Genomic DNA, 19,819 nt, shown 5'->3' with positions numbered 1-19,819 from the left:
CACAGGATCAAATGAAACCCATTGTAAATTGATTGTGTAGTCCCTACCTTCTTGTGTAGTTGTAGTTTCTATTAGATTTGTGCTTTTCAACAAATAATATTTCAAGTAGGTTTTCATTAGTTTGTTTCAATTAAAATGATTCACACAACCTAATTCATTATATATTTTAGCCAGTTTCTTCCATATTACAACTTAAATGTTCACAAAATATTGTTTGATATGATCTTTATCATCGGAAATATCCAATGGTAGTAGACATTTCACTTGAAATGCTTTTTTTTTAACCAAGTTATTAAAGCAACTCTTCCTTTCTTTAGACTCGTTACCATAGCTCATTAGAAACTCGAGTCTGTGCATGGTAGAAACAAGTTTGTTATTCTTCAGTCATTGTTAATTATTACTTATTCAGTGATGTCTGAACTCAAATCTTTCTGCGACAATCAATATTAATTTTGTAGATTAACAAATTAACTAAATGTATTTTTATGTACAGGTTTATAAAATGTTTGATTGTGTATGTCTTAGTGAATTTTTGTTTTTATATTATTCAAAGCTAGGATTCCTGGCAGGCAGGACAGCCATGGACGTAGTATATTATGTGTATATTGTTGTTAAATAATCCGTCCGAACTTGCTTCCAAGTATATGTGTGTTCAAATTACTTGGTTCTATGTAAAAACATTAGTTTCATACATGTATTTGTACCTTTGTGATGAAATTTATTATGTGCGAGAACTTCCCACCAACCTATTTCATGTTGATTAATCTTGAATCTGAATTACCTATTAAAAACACTTTTTCATGTACAACAAATAAGCACTCACTTCTCCAATGTTTTGCATAAAAACTGTACAGACGTTTATTTTAATCTATTTACATTTATTGTTCACAATATCAATTACCATGATGAATTCAGAGTTAATATAGACACAGTGCCCCACCCCTTCCCTCTCACTAATGAAAGTGATAGTCCCATTAACATGCTGTTACAATGAGCCCATGTTGACGGCATGGATGACCTGTAAAACTACATAAACAGAAGAATAATTAAAAGGATAGCAATCATCTTGGAAAAATGGAACTCCATTCATTAATTTGTAATGGTTACGTACTACTACTACTACCAATAATTTTACAATTTTTCTGGCATGATAACTTGGGTGATTACACACCTACATTGTATTTCTATATTAAGAGATGGTAACATGAACCCATTCATATAATGTTTTCCATAGACAGATGTCTGTTTACCCAAGGGCAGAGAACACAAAAAAGCATTCTTGAACAAGATGATATGATAAGTGAATTTGTTGTTTTGTAACAAACATCTGGTTTTGTATAATGGGCTGGGAGAGGGGAGATGAGAATTAAGCACTCGCATCTGTACCATGGTACTATAGCAGTGACTCGGGTTGCATGACACATGCTGCAGTGACATTTGCTCTATAGTCATTTACCTACATTAATTAACGTTCTGGTAATGATAGAAAATAAATTCTCACAGAAACCAACATAACTTACTCTGAATGTACAAGATTACAAATAAATGACATGTGCCATACGATTTTGGTAGAAAATGTTTAGGGGCTGAGTAATGAGCATAGAAAGATAAGGAAATCAAGGTAAGTAGGGCCGGCAACACAGGTCACTATGTGCAAGTGAGAGTTGTGTTTTTTATTAGAAGATGATTTCCAGCAAGTTTTTGTGAGTTTATTTTTATTTTACTGGTTCAAACAATCAATCTACTGCAGGATAAACAATCCAGAATAAATTGAAGCCATTTTCTTATCGAGATAAAAGGTTAGGAATAGGGTTGCAATCGGTTTAAGTTTGGTATCGGGTTAGGCTAAGGGATGGGTATAGGATTAGGTCTATGCATTCAATCGGAAATCCTGTTCATGTAGAAAATGTATGGCCAAGGAATTGTCGCCGGAGCATGTGTTGGAGTATTGCTCGAGCCTACAAAGGTAGTTCTTATTTTGAGTTCAATGCACTGTATCCTTAGTCGCTCTCATCGTCATCATCATCTGATAATACAGCCACCCTTTTCTTCTTCTTGGTCGATGCTCCCTCATCCTGGTCTTCATCATCCGAGTCTTCTATTTTGCGCTTCTTGCCTTCAGAATCAGAATCCTGAAAAGAAAGATCAAAAGGACACGGATAAAGAACATGAGCTTGAGTTGTAATCATGGGGGGTGTTTCACAATGATCCTAAGTCGAATTTAACTCTAAGTTGGACTGAACAATTATGGAAAGCCGTTGGCATCTTTGAACATATTTTGTAAAAGTTATTTTTAAAGGCATAAAATCAAGGATATTTCATGTTCTTGATGTGGAATTTATGAAAAGTATAAAATACTTCAATTTTTGCTTTTGATCGAGGAGGCGCGATAGCTCAGTCAGTAGAGCAGTGGTCTCGTAATCCGGTGACCCGGGTTCGAAACAAAGGCGATGCGCTAGTGCCCTTTGGTAAGGCATTAATCCTCATTACCAGGTCCCTCGGAGAGGACCTAAAGCCGTCGGCCGCCTGGTTGCTTACAAGCATTTATGCTTTCTTAGCAGTCAGGTAAAATAACCATCAACAACAGAATATATTTTTTTTAAAGGCTACAAATGGCTCTCCATAATGTTTAAGTCCAACTTAGAGTTAAAAATCGACATAGGATCTTTGTGAAACATCCCCTTGGTTGGGTACAAAATCTTTATGAACAATCTACAGAAATGATGCACCTTCTGTCAGATTAGCATTGTGGTATGAGCGTCACATATTGTTTCAATCAGAGAGAATAATATTCAACTCTACTTTGGGGAATTATATCAGAAAAGTAGCATTGCTGTCTCAAGTTTGTGGGTTTTGGGGGATTTTCTCCTTGACCATGTCTATTATCTGTGATAAAAATTCACATTTTGTATTCCTTTATATCCCCCCCCCCCCTGACTATAATATTGGTCTAGTCAGATCATTTACAGCTAGATAACACATAATGCTGAAAATTGCCTTTGAATAAACGTCGTAAAAATGAAATGATTTGTAGGTATAAATAAATGAAATGAAATGAATGAACTCACGTCATCGCTATCACTGTAAAGTGCCTTGACCCTAGATAGTTTCTCTGCCCTGTCCACCTCCTCTTCATCTGACGAGTACAGGCCATGGTCTTGAACTGAAAAACACAACACAACACAAGAAATATGTCATCATCATCATCAACATCACCATCATCATCATTTCATTATTGTCATCTACCTGTGAATACCCTCTAAGAGGTGGGTGGGTGGCGGAGTCATATCCATACCTTTTTTTGTCTCCCTCTTATCTGCAGCCAATTCTACATGAACTGTTTTCATCCATCTTCATTGATGCAGTCTATCTATTTCTACTTTGAGCAGCCTCTATTTCTTTTCTCTCTCCCCCCCCCCCCCCACTATTTCTTCTGCAGTTCATGATCTCCATACCTCTTCATGTGTCCATAATATGAGACTTTAACAATGAAAGACTTACGGTAACACCAACCTTTGCAGAATTAATGGTTATTAAATCTTTTGCACAAGAAAAACAACAATAGAGTTGAATTAAGCAATGAAAAAAAAAAAAAATTATATTAAAATACTTGCACAAGAAAAATTCATTTGATACAATTTGATTTAGACACAATACACATTTTCAAAGACTCTACTCTACTCTGAGTTTGCACTTAGTACTCAACAGTGCAAGTTTGGTGTCTGAATGGGCGAACTGGCCTAGACCTACTTTTCTTTCTTATAGTTTAATACACAGAATCAGGTGCCACTTCCTGTATGCTGAGAACTACTTGAACCCGGTTGAATGTTCTTCCTACCTTTGGCAAGACTGCTCTTGAAGTTCTTCTTGATGGCGGAGAGGCTGATGGCCGAATCGTCTTCCTCCTCAAAGCCATCCTCTCTGTCAGGCTCCAGGTAGCCTGCACTGAGCCCTCGCTGGTGGGATCTCTCTCGTATCCTCCGCTGCTGGTTCTGTCTCCTCAGTGATGCTCGTAATCTCTCCTCTTCTCTCTGAGGGAAGACACAAACAAGGTTTGAGCAAGAAATAATTTGAAAATGATGTGTGGCGAGCGCCTGTAATCCAGCTAACAATGGAAGCTACACTGATTCTGATTCAGCCGAGGATGCAGGTTCGAAACTGAGTCATGTCTTTGGGATGGTGACATTTAAAGGTCGGTCCCCAGACGTAAATAATCATATATGATTGATACACGTCTGTAAAAAACCCAATACACACACACCATTCTCAATTGCACAATGATTTTGAATTGGTGAAGAATAAGAACTTGAATCTTGACTGAAAGACGAGTTGAAAAACGCTGGTTATATTTATGGTATCCTGAGACATTCTTGCAGCACTCACCTTGATCATCTCGCCCCTCTGTGCCTCTGGGTCATTACCAGAGATGGGAACCACTTTGATCTTCTGGGTCTTGGAACATCGGTCGGCCATGGACAGGGTCATCTTCCTGTGAGTAGCACTATCTGTGGAATGTGGTCTAAACAAGTACAAACAAGAAGAAATATTGTTAGAACAAGTACGGGTTTAATTAAAATTTACAGCATATTTCTAACGTATCACATAACATGGAGAATTAGTTTATTGAGTAACAAAAAACAAGTTCAGCAAAAGAAAAAAAGGAAACGAATGTCCATTTCTTATTTCATAACATGCACATTTTACACGGTTACAGACTTGATTAAACAATACGGGTGTACAAATGACTATACACCAACTCCAATCTTTAAACTAAGATGGCAACCTCACAGAAAGAATCAATGCCTTTTCTATGCCTGTGACTGAACAATGTTAATTTTTTACATCTTACTGAAAATCAAATGAAATTGATTGTGATTGCATGTGAACAGGAGCTTTTACAACAAAAGTGTAATAACCTCCCATAAAGACTGTTAACATATCTACCTGAATGAGAGCTTCGTTCTGAAGACAGCTAGGCCTTGCAGACCAGTGCCTTGACGGATGAAGAAATGGTTGAAGTCTCCTTGCTGTGTCATCTTGTAAACATCAAATACTTCTTGCCCAAGATGAAGAGACAGACTGTTGAGGTGAAATAAGAATCGTAACACAACACTACTGTTACTTAAGTGGCAAAGAAACTTCAGTTGCATATGAATTGACTGATTTTCAAAGAAGGTACTTTGAATGTGGGTTTTAAGAATGAGGAACAATAAGAATTTCTTAAACTTTATACACTATATGATATTAATTCAAATAAGTATTTAAAAAAAAAAAGCTTCAAAATCAAGTTTCTTAAAAAATGTTGAACTCCTGTCAAACGTTTGAAAAGCATACAAGTTGAGTTAAAAAATCCTAAGGGAAGCAACAATACATACTGAAATAATGAAAGTCGGTATGAATGCTCACTAGCACACAACAACGAGATGGACCTTGTAAGACTAATATCCAATACTTTTTCCATGTTTCGACAGGATTTCAGTGAACTTGTTCTTAGGACGGTTTGTGAAACGATGCCTAGGAGACCAATTTGGTACAGCTTTGTAGCTATATTAATTCCTATCATTATTGGGATTATGATACTTTCTTTTTTTTCATACATTGATCTTACCTTCCATCAGACCACCTGACTATTCTTGCATTACTCTCTTTGCCGATCTCGCTCCCTTCCTCATCAAACACTTTCCTCCATCTGATTGTATTCTCCACCTGATCGTAGTAGGAGCACATGGTAACAAAACATTGAACATTTTACACATAAAGCTGATGGCAATGTGATAGATACTGTCAAGAAGTTCTTTGTAAAAGTTGATTTGGTAAAGAGGCGTTGAAATCATCCGATGACAAAGTTGACCTAACCTTGCTGACACACAGGGAACACAGCAGGAAGATTAAGGTATATTAAGAGACTAAACACACAAGTTGCTTCAGAATTTGGTACAACGCTTTTAACTATTTCTGGTTATAGTTGAAGAGCAATCCTTTTTTTCTTAACATCGTAGCATTGAAGTTTTATTTATTTATTTATTTATATTTATTTATTCTCAAATATTTAGACAGAGTGGCCTGATCAGCAATCAAAACATTAAAAACATACAAATTAAATTTAAAAAGCAAATTAACATAGTCTAAAACATTTACATTTCATAAATTGTGACAAGATACAACAAATACGTTAAATAAGTTACAAGCTGGTCTTCCTCAGGGCTCTGTTTGCATATAATGAAAACTGGACTATAATAGGTAAAAATAAATGGAACCTAGTATAAATATTAGAATAAAAAAAACAAAACAATTTGAAAATCAGGGATGATTTGAGAGTAATTAAAACATAGAAAACTAGATGGAACTTCGACTGCATGCAGTCGAAAATGATGCCTCCGTCATAGAGCAAGTTTACAAACCAAAACAGAAGAAATTTTTCAAATTCAAGTATCATTGTAATCCATTAACAGGTTCTCAGAATATCATGATTACAAGCAATTTTTCATATACATATATGACCCTATGATCTTTGACCTCATGACCCTAAAATCTACTCAGTTCATTGGCTCAGCAAGATGTCCCGAGTTAAATAGTAATCCATCTGTCAGTTCTAATGAGAATGCGTTCACAAGCTATTTTTGCATACATAATGAGCCCATGACATTTGACCTTTGACCTCATGACCCAAGAATCTACTCAGTTCATTGACTCTGCAAGATACATATATTATCTAAGTTTGGCAGGAATCCATCAATCTGTTCTAATGAAAATGCGATCATGAGCTATTTTGCATCCATAATGAGCCGCATGACCTTTGACCTTGACCTCATGACCCCAAAATCTAATCAGTTCATCGGCTCTGCAAGTAACATACATGACCTAAGTTTGGCAGAAATCCATCAATCGGCTCTTGAGATAACGCGATCACGAGCTGTTTTTGCATACATAATGAGCCCCGTGACCTTTGACCTTTGACCTCATGACCCCAAAATCTAATCAGTTCATCGGCTCTGCAAGATACATACATGACCAAAGTTTGGCAGGAATCCATCAATCGGTTCTTCAGATAACGCGATCACGAGAACGGGACGTACGGACGGACGGACAACCGGACAACCGGAAAACATAATGCCTCCGGATACTTCGTAACGGAGGCATAAAAAGTTCAACATGAAGTATCACATTTTGTTGATTACCGGTAAACACCAAGATACTAAAAATGTATACATTTATTTTATGGTTACATTAAAATGGGACAGGCCATGTAACTTCAAAAAAGTTTTCTGAGATTACAAGGCTTTATCGAGATATACCTGCAGATAACAAGACAACATACCTTTAGTTTGAGCCTTGTTCTTCCTTCTTCATCCAACACCTCATCTTCATCAGCATGGACTTCATCTTCATAAAACTGAGGGTCAAAAGGTCTGTAAAGAGACAGAGAGAGAGTGAGAGAGAGAGAGAGAGAGGGAGAGAGAGGTCAACAAATGTAGATTCTGTTTTAAACAAACAAACAGTCATGTCCTTTACAATATTCTACTTTAACCCCTATCAAGATCATCAGACATCACTAAACGACAATAAAAAGCAGACTAACAACAAATTTTGTATTTTGATTACATCATTGCCATCCTTGTTTGGTCAAGAATTTGAACCTTGAACCATCTAATTCTTTGGACAAACCACTTCACCAAAGAGCATTATTCCCTTGTTTTCATAGGTTGGGCAGCTTTTTAAACTGGTACTTCTCTCCAAATTTCAACCCATCATAGATCTGAACCCTGGACCTCATGTCCAAAGCCAAAACCACCATACCACAACCTTGTTTCCACACTGTGAAAGTTAGGTATATATATATATATATATTTTGGTGGTTCTCCTTAAAGAGGTACATTGAACAGATTTGAACCCTGAACTACATGATCCGAAGCCTAAACCACTGCACCACAGGGTCTCTTTACCTCGTTTCAACACTGAGAAAGTTGGGTAGCTTTGCAAAGTGGTACTCTTCTCCCAGGTCCACGCCCAGCTTGGGCAGCTCCACCTCGATCTTGGTCTCTGGAATCTCTTCCGGTTCTTTCTCCTCATCGTCATCCCTCTGGATGATATCACCGTCTGCGTTGATGTCTGCTCCACGGATGACTCTGTCTTCGTTCTCTTCACCGTCCTAATGGTTGAACCAAATGAAACACTGTTAAACCAGAAACATTTGTGAATTCACGATAATGGCAGTTTGCCGATCCACTAAGCATTTTGCATCACACTTTATCTTTACATAGTTACTAAGCGCTTTACAATTTGCTCCACGGATGACTCTGTCTTCGTTTTCTTTATCATCGTCATCCCTTCCTTTCCTGTCCTAATGGTCGAACCAAATGAAACACTTAAACCAGAAACATTCATGAATTCACGACAATGGCAGTTTGCCAATCCACTAAGCATTTTGCATCACACCTTTTCTTTACAAATAGTTACAAACTGCTCTACAGTTTGCTCAACTATTAAGTATAAGTGCTTAGTGGCAAACAAACTTTTGTAAACTGCAAATATATTTAGTGCTATGTTAAAAGAGAGTTTCTTGTAAAACCAAAATTGTTAGTCAAAAACATGAAAACGTTTAAAATTTATTTTACTTCCTTAATTAAAACAGTCCTACACCACAATCCTAACCAACCTTACCCCTAAAATATAACAGGGAACTTTTAACCATTATCCAGTATTTCTTTGTTTGTCTACATGAAAAAGTTGTTTCCCCCTAAAATAATATGTTCTCTTTTCAATATTTATAAAGCTTTGAAAAGGTTAGGTCTGCATGTACATAGCTGTTTGCTAGATTCTCTTGAGATATGTCATCAAGCAGTAAATACTAGAATGTAGTAAAGATGTTAGAAGGAAAACTTTACCTCGTCACCAAGCTGGTCTACAATGTCATCAAGGTTGTCATCGTCATCATCAGATAAGTCACCAAATAAATCTTCTTGAGTTGCTTCAGCTGTCATTGATCAAGAAAATTCAATCATCAAATTGTTCAGAAACAGGTCAGACTGTACTTATATCTTATTAATACTATTCGTCATTACTGCATATCTCACTATCATGTATTTTGGTCAGTTTGACAAACTTATTTGTTATCTCTACAGTAAATAAAAGAGGCACATTTGTACTAAAACTAACTAACAGATTACAATTTCAATTCAATCTAATTTTTGTTAACAACAGCAATTAAAAAATAACATACATACATGGAACTATACATTCTTACATAAAAATAACAGAAGATGTGTATAGACAGACATTGGTACAAAAATATCAAAGTTGTTTGGTAGGAAGTACCCAAAAATGAAGTGACCCTTATAAGTTGCTGACCTAAAGAAGATCTTACAAGTTAAATGATTAAAATGAAATGACAAAACACAACATTACCACATTGTTTGACTGAACCTTTTGATTGAACTTTCAATCTATTGCCCAACTTTCTATAAAAACCAATAGTATGCATACTTATCTTCTAGAACATCATTTCGCTACAGACTTTCTTACATTTATTTTCCAAACATTTTAGAACAGATTCATAATTTATTGAAGCACACAGGAAGACTTCAACAACAAATAAAGAACCAAAAATAAATTGTTGTCTCCAAAAAAGAAGTCCAATTTTCTTTCAACATACCTTTTATGATCTTTAATGGAAATTGTAAACAGTTTTATTTTACAACATATCATACAAAAACTGTTGCAAGACTAAAAAAATATATTGTAACATAAAAACATGCTATAGGGCAATCCAACATTGTAACAACTTTATAGTTGAATCGTCTGAAGGCATAACCTCAAATTGATTACCCTCTTTTCTTAACTGTCACAAATCTGTTTCTTTAAATTTTTCTTTTTCCTTCAAAGCAATATGCCATCAATCAAGGTTGGATTTTATTTTCAGAAAAAAAGAAAGAATTGCATACCCCCTGGTTTATCTTCATCATCTGAATCCTTCGTTTGTCCAGCATCCTCGTCATCACTACCAACCACCACCCTCTTCTTTGGTTTCCTTCCAATGTTGTCATCACTGTCACTCCCTGAAAAGTCGAACAAATACATGTACCAATATCTCCATGAGGGCTCAACAGATTTCGTCGTTATCAATAAAAAGATGATTGGTACTACAAAATCAAAGATGGCGATGACTACAGACATACTAAAGCTTTTCGTCTTGCACTCGAATGGAGACAATTGCAAGAATGAACAGAATTTGTCAGATTTTGGCTTTCTGTCCACCTTTACGATTTACTCCGAGTGTGAAAAAAAAAAAACTGTAGTAATGTCATGTATTTTTCACAGTGGGGTAGCTATGCGGGGCACTTCCTCTCAATCAAATTGTGAAAAAAGACAAAAAAAGGGGGGGGGGGAATTAAACATGAAAGGGAGAGGGGGAAGGAAACATAAAAAGATGGTATGCGCTGCCCCCCCCCCCCCCATACAACATCCCCTCACTTAATGGCCATGCTCTGTTAAATGTTATCCGTTACGAGAGACCAGGGCCTCCACTTCCCCAAATTTGCCTTCAGATAATAATCATATTTAACACGATTATAATGGATGGAAGAAAGAAGATGCAAAAAGCATTTAGACCATTACAATTTATGCTAAAACGACATGAACAGTATGGAATAAGGCAAAACTAGTACAAGAAATCACCTTCATCTGAAACCTGTGGTCTTGCATCCTGCTCTTCTACGTCAACTTCTTGCTCCTGCTCTCTTTCTCTATCACCTTCTTCCTCTTCATCTTGACTGATGACCAGTCTGTCCTCCTCCTCGCTATTCTCTTCTTTATCTGATGCCTCCTGTGACCGAGCATCTTCCTCCTCCCCATCTCCATGGGAACGGGCATCCTCGTCCGGTGACTGCCTACCTTCATTATCCTCTGCCTCCATCTCTTCTTCCTCCTCCTCTTGCTGCTCCTCAACCTCCTGTTCTGATTCTTCCTGTTCTTCTCTTTCCTCTTGCTCTACCTCTCCCGCTTCCTCCTCCTCTTCCATCTCTTCCCCTTCCTCACCCTCCACCATCTCTTCATATTCTCCTTCTCCCTCTTCTTCTTCATGGACCTCTTCTTCCTGCTCGTGCTCTTCTTCTAGAGGTCACACAAAAGGGATTCAGAAACAGGGAGCTCAATTGATTAAAAGAAAAAGGAACATCACCTTATGGCTCAACATCTAGTAGCATTTAGAGGAAAACAGTATAAGGTTCATTCTTAATTGCTTACCCCGTATATGTATAATATCATGGAGTACTGTTCAAAATTGACATAAAACACCAAGAAAAATCAGGAGAATAAACTTCACTAGCCATAACTTTTTTTTTTAATCCCCCCAAAAGGAGGAACAAATTTTTTTGACAAGACAAGGAGGAAAAAACAGAGTTGACCAACATAGACCGAGTCACTCATGCTTAATATCAGGGTCAAAGAAACATACATGACACAAGAAAGAAGGAATCCACCAGTAACATACCTTCTTCTCCTTCCCTCTCATGTTCTTCAGCCTCGTAGTGACCCTCGCCTTCCCCTGCTTCTTCCTGCTCTGACACAGCCTCTTGATCAGATTCATATTCCTCATCTACAAAGCAATTATCAAATATCAGCGATTAGTGCTTTTGAAACTATATATTTTGTCATCAACATTGAAATATCACAAAAGTTGAAAAATGAATACTTGATATAGGCCTAGAGTCTTGTCACTGAGTTTTGCTATTTGCTTGATTACTGTAAACGCTGTTATTTTCGCTGATTAATTTCTCCCGCTGAGCGACCCCAAAACATATTAGCTGGTTCTTAAATTTGCGTTGCAAGCAATTCAATCTAAGCACGAAATCCGGAAAATTAATTGTACTTGAACTTGTAATTGAATATTTCTACTTTTACAGTATAAGATATACCACCTTCAAATGATGTTTGAAAAGATGTTGATATTGCTGTGTATGCCAGAGTAGAAATGATGACCGAAATCAAGTTTTAATATCATAGAAGAAAACCTAACAAAAGTATTTTGACAAAGAGAAAGTCAAAAAATATGTAATGGGGAATGCTACTAAAATCAGTATTAATTAGCCCCTTAACAAGGCAAATGATAAGAGTAATGTTTCAAAAGCTGCTGGAAGAATCCCTGAACCTCTTGTGTATATTACTGAAATATCTGAAGATACTGATTACTAGCATCTCAACTGGATGTCTAGATGTATAACCATTTTAAGTTTGAGACAATCTGGATAAAATACTTCTCATACTGTAAAACAAAAAAAAGCATTTACAACTAATCCTACTCACACTCTTCTTGTTCTCCCTCGTGTTCTGGCTGAGCTTCATCTGGAGACTGAATCTCTTCCTCTATTCTAGCACCTTCCTCCTCCTCCTCTTCTTCCACTGCTTCTCCTTCATCTTCTTCTTCTTCTTCTTCATGTTGCCCTTCCTCCATCTCCTCGTGTCCCTCTTCCTCCTCAGACTGGACCTCTCCTTCGCTGCCAGACCCCACTGCTACCTCTCCTTCATCTTCAGACAGCAATTCTTCCTCATCATGATCAGATCCTGAAAGAGATTGTATACAAAATATTCTTGTTCAAGGGAGGTATTTGTCAGATTTGCTATAATTGCAAAAGTGACATTTCCTTCCAGTGATTCATTTTTAATATCTATCTTATTGTTCTTTTGCAAAGATCTTCTCTAGTTTTCCAGCTATTTCGAAGCTTCCCTTTCGCAAATTACTCAGTTACAGCTCCTGGCTGCTGTGTAGACATCTAGACCAATTGATTTTCACTGTATGCTTTGTTTAATTTTCTTTTCTCTCTTTACTCCCTCTCCTCCTTCTTTAGTAGGGTTGCTGGTCTGAGAATGAGGATCGTCTGCATAAACAAGGATTTCCTCGTAAACCCGGGCAAATTGGCAATGCGAAAAAAACACATTCCGCATAATTAGGCAAATTCATGCAAAAAAATATATTCAAAAAATTGACTTGAAAACACATCACACAATTAGTCTGAACCGAGTCAGGAGCAAATTTGAAGAAATTATATTTTTAAATGTTGTAAAACCAAAGATATAAGAAGAAAACTGACCAAGTATCTGTACTAAAAATCGTACATGTAAAATTGGTCGTAGACATTCGACAGCTGAATATGACGCGCACGGTTGCATTACGTGCGTTCTCGAATCCAAAATTGTACCTCACACACACACTCTCGCCATACCGCGAATGGTCCCTCGTGGGGAGCTAGCCGGCAGAGAGTTTGCAGCGATACCAACGCAGCTTCGGAGCTCCGCAGCGCGCCATTTTAGTGGGACTCAGAAAGGTTTGCGATGGGAAGGCAGCGGCCTAGCTTTTTGCCCAAACAACGCTAGATCGGCTGCTGGCAAAATGAAAATAACTATGATCGAGAACATCGTCGGTTTCTTAACTTTTCAGTGAGATAATTCTGAATTCTAATTGAGACTATATAATAAATTAAATCGACGAAGAAACCTTGGTAGAACTCTTATAACTATACAAAAGCCTGTTTATTTCTTCATTTGACATTTTGTTTTCGACCATTTTTTGGTGCGCGAGTCAATGTAAACTATGTATTACTAAACTTTCAACACGCAAGGAACGGGGAACACTCGCGGACCTCGTAACAAATTAGATGCAAAAAAAAAATTTCAAGGGTGATTTTGAAGCAGTGAAGAACATTGGCGCTGCAATGCGCAGAAATATACTTGAAAGAAACTTAAAAAATAATACCTGAATTTTCAGAAAATCGTATTTGTATTAGTGTACCTAGATGTGACTTGTTTATAAATCAGATTTTATGAAGATTTGTCGGGAAAAAATGTCAATTTTTTCCGTTTGGTGGTCATTTCTAGGCTAATATTTTAAAAGTTGCATCAGTAATGGGCCCGATGTTTCTCTTATCGTACTCGCATGTTATTTCTACATAGATTAAACATAGGATGGTTAAGGGTAAGGCCAGATAACATTATAAAAATGATATATCCTTCCACCCTCCCATATCCAAGTTTTGGGCTGATTATTGCCGACCCACCGCAGCAAGGCCATTCAGATTTTCGTACGCGTGCAAAGCGCCCTCTAGTGCCCCATGAATGTGCCTAGCATAATAAAATAACCCCAGTGTACCGTCTACTTTTACGGGTGGTCTGTCTTCCGGATTTTATTGTTTATAATGTGAAAGTCTCTGTGCAAAGTGTGAAATGCATCATTGCAGAATCCATTTTATGATTTTACGAAACGCCAGCGCCAAAGCGCGAATCGGAAATAAGAATCGTCCACGGTTTGTGGACGATCTTTATTTTTTAGGACGCGTCTGTCCGCGTTTACGAAGATGATCCTTGTTTATGCTTATGATCCTTATTCTGAGACCAGCGGCCCTACTTCCTCTTCTTCTTGTTCTTCACTAGACTATAACCCTACACAAAATCATACATATGGGACTGTACATTCTGTTTTTACAATGCATCGAGGCGAAATATAGCCCCAAATTACTGCATACTGCCGAATCGTAGCGTCTTCAGATTTATCAAGCATATGTTATACTCCCATTACTCTAAATTAGCATTTACTGAATAAATCTAAATATCCTAGATTCCTACCTCGAATTTCGCCATCACTTTCTGCGTCACTTCTACCGAAATCTCCAGCATCTGCCATATTCACGAATGCTTACCACCAACTGCAGCGTTAGAGGGCGCTCTAGTTCTGTGAGCTCAAAGAGATTCGATCATACCATAGAGATATATACTTAATAAGTAGTTATATATCTCTATGGATCATACACAGAGAAGCAGCAGATGACATCCGAATGTATACATTACATGAATTCTTCAATTTTCCATTTTTTCCTATAAAGTCCTTTTGCACAAGTTATTCGAAAAAATAAAATCCAAAACATAGTACACGCAAATAGGGGGTCTGTCACAAACTTGAATATACAGTACTTACCAATTACAAATAGTATATTTCTCAAAATTATCCTACAAATTATGTATACTTATGTTTAGACACTTTAGTTACTACGCTATAAGGATCTGTTTCCAAAATTTGTTGATAGTTGATTTTCTTGTATTTGCTGAGTTTACATTTACATTTGAAATTCTATTTCTATTCTTTCTGATATATCATGTTTACTATTTACCATGTAATGATTTTTTAATGTATATTTATGTCTTTATATGTATTTTTTGTTTGTTATGCAGGGCCCCCAAGTATAACAGTATCTTAACTACTGAAAGGCTACCCTTTTGAAATAAATCGAAATAAATGAAAAAATAAATAAAAAGTGTCAAAGTTTGTTCACTGTTCCTCTTCTGGGCCCACCTCTTTCAACTAGGTTTTTCTCTTCAAAAGAAAATTGTAAGAGTAAAATAATCGCTAAACAAACGGGATGAAACATTTTATTTCCATATTTCTATAGAAATCTTGCCCTCAATTAAAACCAGCACTGATGAGTGGTATAATTTATTTTGAAACGTTTGCCTAGCAAATACTGTGATGAAGTTGGAACATTCCTTTTCTAATGGTTAAGGGAAAACATGCACACACTATACAGAGCAGCATGTCCCTGGTTTCCAAATAGGCCTTAACATATCAAATCTGGGTACCACTGATCTATATAAAATATTTCATGACATAGATAGGCCTACCTCGAAACAGGAAATAGGGGGAAAGACAAAGCATTGAATGTTTTCAATTTATTTATAAGTCTTCTTGTTCACTGGTGGGAAGGGAACCCTGTATCCCATTTTCACAACAGGTGCATAATTAGGCCTAAAAAAAGATGTTGTATTGCCCTTTGCGATCGTCCCAACAATCTTGAAATTTACGGTGGGCTTCTTAATTTAGTTTTTTGTTTACCGTTTTTTAGGAAAAAATGTATTATAGCATTTAAAACTGAGAAATATCAGCCCAAAGAGGGAGTAATAAAAACAACATCTTTTTTTTGTTAGGCCTTATGTAGTGTCTTGAATATGAATTGCTTTGAAAGCTATACGGACAGTTGTGCATCATAACATGCCTTATCTACTTCAAAATACCAAACATTGCTCAGGGTGACGAAGCCCCTCCCACATCGACTTATTTAAATATCCCCCTGTAACATTTTCTGAAAGGATGCCCAAACTAATTCAAAACAATTCTAGTAAGATCTCTCAGTGTGTGATATTAGTGATAATTTACTTTTCCCTCCATTATGAAAATGTATCATAGTTGGCAAAAATGATGATAAAATGGTAAATTATTAAAAGTAAAAATCATCGTGAAATTGGCTAAAAGCTTAACCTACCGCTATTCTTTTACAATAACATTATTATCATCTAAAATGTCATAAGCATGGATGCGCATGCATTATGACGTCAGATACAGAATGCGCTAGGTTTCGCGTTGTGTGTATGGTGACTACTTTGTTTACCTTATGACCAGTATTCTATTCAATCACTTGCGAATATCATCGGCATATTGAGTTCTTTACTTAGTATTCGAATTTGCTTTGTTTGCTTTGAATACAAATGGGGTGCATACGCAGCAAACCAATTCATCGTCAGGATGAAAACGAGGACGGGTACGTCTTCGACGACATTGATGAATCCCAAAGTACTGGATTCAAGCTGGACATCGTCGAAGAGAGTAAATCTTTCGAAAGGATTGGGGACGGTATGGAAATGCAACTTGACAATTCGAAGTTCATGATATATATTATTATATATAAACGCTTATTGAATTATAGTTCAGGACAAATGGGGAGGATTGGGTTGGAGAGAGAGAGAGAGAAAGAGAGAGAGAGAGAGAGAGAGAGAGAGATAGAATCAAAGAGTAAGGGGGAGAGAGAGAGAGAGACGGGGGGGGGGCGGAGAAAGAAATCTACCTTTGAAAACTGATTGACCAATTATTTATTCATTTGGTTACTATTAGTAGGAAAAATAATGTCAACAAAATAGAGTACGCGAATCCTAATGGGCTTCTCTTTTAATTTAAAAAAAAAAACGAAAACATGTTATACATGGGTAAAGGTTTCTAAACCGATAACTTCAAACTTATTTATAATTTGATAACGTAAGAGGATTTAAATTATTTTTCTCAAGGAGATGCCGTTGCGGACTTAGATTTTGGGGCCGGACGGACAGAGAGTTGTGATGACGACAACACAACGGCGAAATCAGTTGATGATCATGCTCTGGCAAAGAGAATGCAACTTCTGAGGGTATGTTACCTTTATCCCCTTCTCTATATAATCTCTTGTTCTTTTATTTTTCCATCTCTATTCCTGTCACTATCCATCTTCCCCCTCCTCTTTCTACCTAGCTTTATGTTACACTCTCTCTCTCTCTCTCTCCGTCTTTGCTCTCTGTCTTTTCTTTCTTACCTCTTCCTTCTTTGGCGCTCCCTTTCTTTCTCTTTAACTCTATTTTTGTATACTCTCTCCCACTCTTCATTTCTCCAATTTTTATAAATGTATATTTTTGGTGGAGGGATGTCAAAACAGTGGGCTTATATTCTTTTAGTTTCAAGGTCATTATTTAGCCCGTTTTAACAATTCTCGGGTGAAAAATGGAGATGATAGTACTGGTAAAAAAGATAATTAAGTAAACACCTTGAAAAGACGTCCAGAAATCTCTCATACAGACTTGTACAAATCGTAAGTAATCGTAGGAAATCGTGATTTAAAAAAAAGAGCATTTTAATTGATCGAGTGCTCGTATGGCTTTTTTCAAAGATAATTCTAATAAGTTATTATTACCTTTCAAATATGTTATTCCACATGCAGGATATTGCAGAACTTCAGATGACACAGCTTAGACTGGCCCGTGACAGGTTTCACCGGTCCATCATCCAAAGGGATGCCAGGAGAGTGGTTGCATCACTGAAGAGCCATCAATTCTACGATGAAGAGGAAAAGGAAAGAGGGCACTTCCAAAGAAGTAATATTCGTATATAATTTTTATATCCACTGACAAGGTATTGGTTCTTTCTTCAAAAAGTAGAAATCAGCCAAACAAAACTAAAAGGCAATTCAAAATATTTTCCTCAACCTTTTATTATCACTTTTTTCTAACAAACAGAATTTTCCATAGTAAAATTCATATTGCACAAACTTGCAATTTGTATAGTCGAAGTCCCCGTCCCGACCTCCTTTTTGCAAAATAATTATTTGACTTTTAAGACAACTCGACCTTTGACAACTGATTGACCAGTTTATTTACTTGATATTAGTAGGACAAAATACGTCCACAAATAGGGTACGTAAATCCCCATGGGCTTTTTTTAAAATTAAAAAACAAACATGTTATACATGGGTTATAAAGGTTTCTAAACCGATAACTTCAAACATTACACTTATTTTATAATTTGATAATGTAAGAGGATTTAATTTATTTTCCCCAAGGAGATGCCGTTGCGGCCTTAGATTTTGGGGCCGGACGGACAGAGAGTTGTGATGACGACAACAAAACGGAGAAATTAGTTGATGATCATGCTCTGGCAAAGAGAATGCAACTTCTGAGGGTATGTTACCTTTACCCCCTTCTCTATATATTCTCTTGTTCTTTCTTTCTCCATCTCTGTTCCTGTCACTATCCATCTTTCCCCCTCCTCTTTCTACCTAATTTATGTTACTTTACTTTGGTTTACTTTTGTGTCGAGGCTTGAAGCTTCAGCTTATATGTGCCCCTCTTTACTGCATTGGATTCGCGTTGGTATGGGTAGTATTTCAGCGGATGGTGCTTCCAATGATTTTCGAGTTCTGACTTGAACTTATTGATCGATGAGGCATTTATGGCAATTTCAGGAAGGTTATTCCAATTATTTATGCTCCGCACTGAAAATGACATCTGCCTCATCTTAGACTTGCAGTGGGGCTTCCTTATTTTGAGCCTGTGTCCCCTTGTTTTGGATTCCTTGATGATATCAAACATGTCATTCCTCTCTACTGCCTCAAATCCATGCATGATCTTGTATATTTGAAGAAGATCAGCCCTCTGTCTCCGGTACTCTAGTGATGGTAGTTTGAGAGTTTTGAGTCTGTCTTCGTAGCATAGATGCTTTACATCTGGGATGAGTCGCGTAGCTTGTTGCTTAACCTTTTCCAATAGATCTTGATCCTTTAGGTACGTTGGTCTCCAGACTGCATTGCAATATTCTAGTGTTGGGCGCATTATGGTCTTATATAGTTGTAGCATGCCACTCGACCGAAGGGATGAAAAAGAACGTTTAATGATTCCCAACTTGATATTGGCTCTTTTGGAGACATCAGCTGCATGGGCGCAGAAAGACAGATCTGAGTCAAATAATACCCCCAGATCCTTTTCTCCCATTCCTTCGTCAGTTGTCACATCTTTTCTACCATCGGGGCATTCCATGGTTACTCTCTCTCTCTCCATCTTTGCTCGCTGTCTTTTCTTTCTTACCTCTTCCTTCTTTGGCGCTCCCTTTCTTTCTCTTTAACTCTATATTTTTTAAAACTCTCTCCCACTCTTCATTTCTCCCATTTTTATATATTTATATTTTTGGTGGGGAGACGTCAAAACAGTGGGCTTATTCTCATTCTGTTTCAAGGTCATAATTTAGCCCGTTTTAACAATTCTCGCGTGAAAATTGGAGATGATACTGGTAAAAAAAGATGATCAAGTAAACACCGTAAAAACCCGTTCTGAAATCTATTATATCTCAGAGACTTGTACAAATCGTAAGAAATCGTGAGTTTAAAAAAAGAGGATTTAAATTAATCAAGTGCTCCTATGGCTGTTTTTCAAAGATAATTCCAATAAGTTATCTTTACCTTTCAATGTGTTATTCCACAGGATATTG

At 36.9% G+C, this 19,819-nt stretch overlaps 1 protein-coding gene across 2 annotated transcripts; it reads right to left on the bottom strand.

Annotated features, from left to right (window-relative positions):
- Positions 1–833: 833 nt before the first annotated feature.
- LOC576164 (RNA polymerase-associated protein LEO1) lies at positions 834–14,718 on the bottom strand. Of its 2 annotated transcripts, none has more exons than XM_030999874.1 (14): positions 14,614–14,718; positions 12,301–12,558; positions 11,489–11,593; positions 10,675–11,109; positions 9,942–10,055; positions 8,886–8,974; positions 7,944–8,149; positions 7,319–7,409; positions 5,609–5,706; positions 4,945–5,079; positions 4,384–4,519; positions 3,839–4,031; positions 3,069–3,163; positions 834–2,132 (listed from the first exon to the last, which is right to left on the bottom strand). In XM_030999874.1, exons 1-14 carry the CDS (start codon positions 14,669–14,671, stop codon positions 2,001–2,003), a joined length of 2,145 nt encoding a protein of 714 aa, XP_030855734.1. In that variant the 5' UTR covers positions 14,672–14,718; the 3' UTR covers positions 834–2,000. The 2 variants fall into 2 exon arrangements, with proteins under 2 accessions (XP_030855734.1, XP_030855735.1); XM_030999875.1 differs by having other exon boundaries at positions 10,675–11,106.
- Between the last annotated feature and the right edge of the window lie 5,101 nt (positions 14,719–19,819).

Source organism: Strongylocentrotus purpuratus, unplaced genomic scaffold (assembly GCF_000002235.5).
Source record: "Strongylocentrotus purpuratus isolate Spur 01 unplaced genomic scaffold, Spur_5.0 spur5_scaffold_6, whole genome shotgun sequence".
NCBI lineage: Eukaryota > Metazoa > Echinodermata > Echinoidea > Camarodonta > Strongylocentrotidae > Strongylocentrotus > Strongylocentrotus purpuratus.
This window is presented reverse-complemented; position numbering and strand designations above follow the sequence as displayed.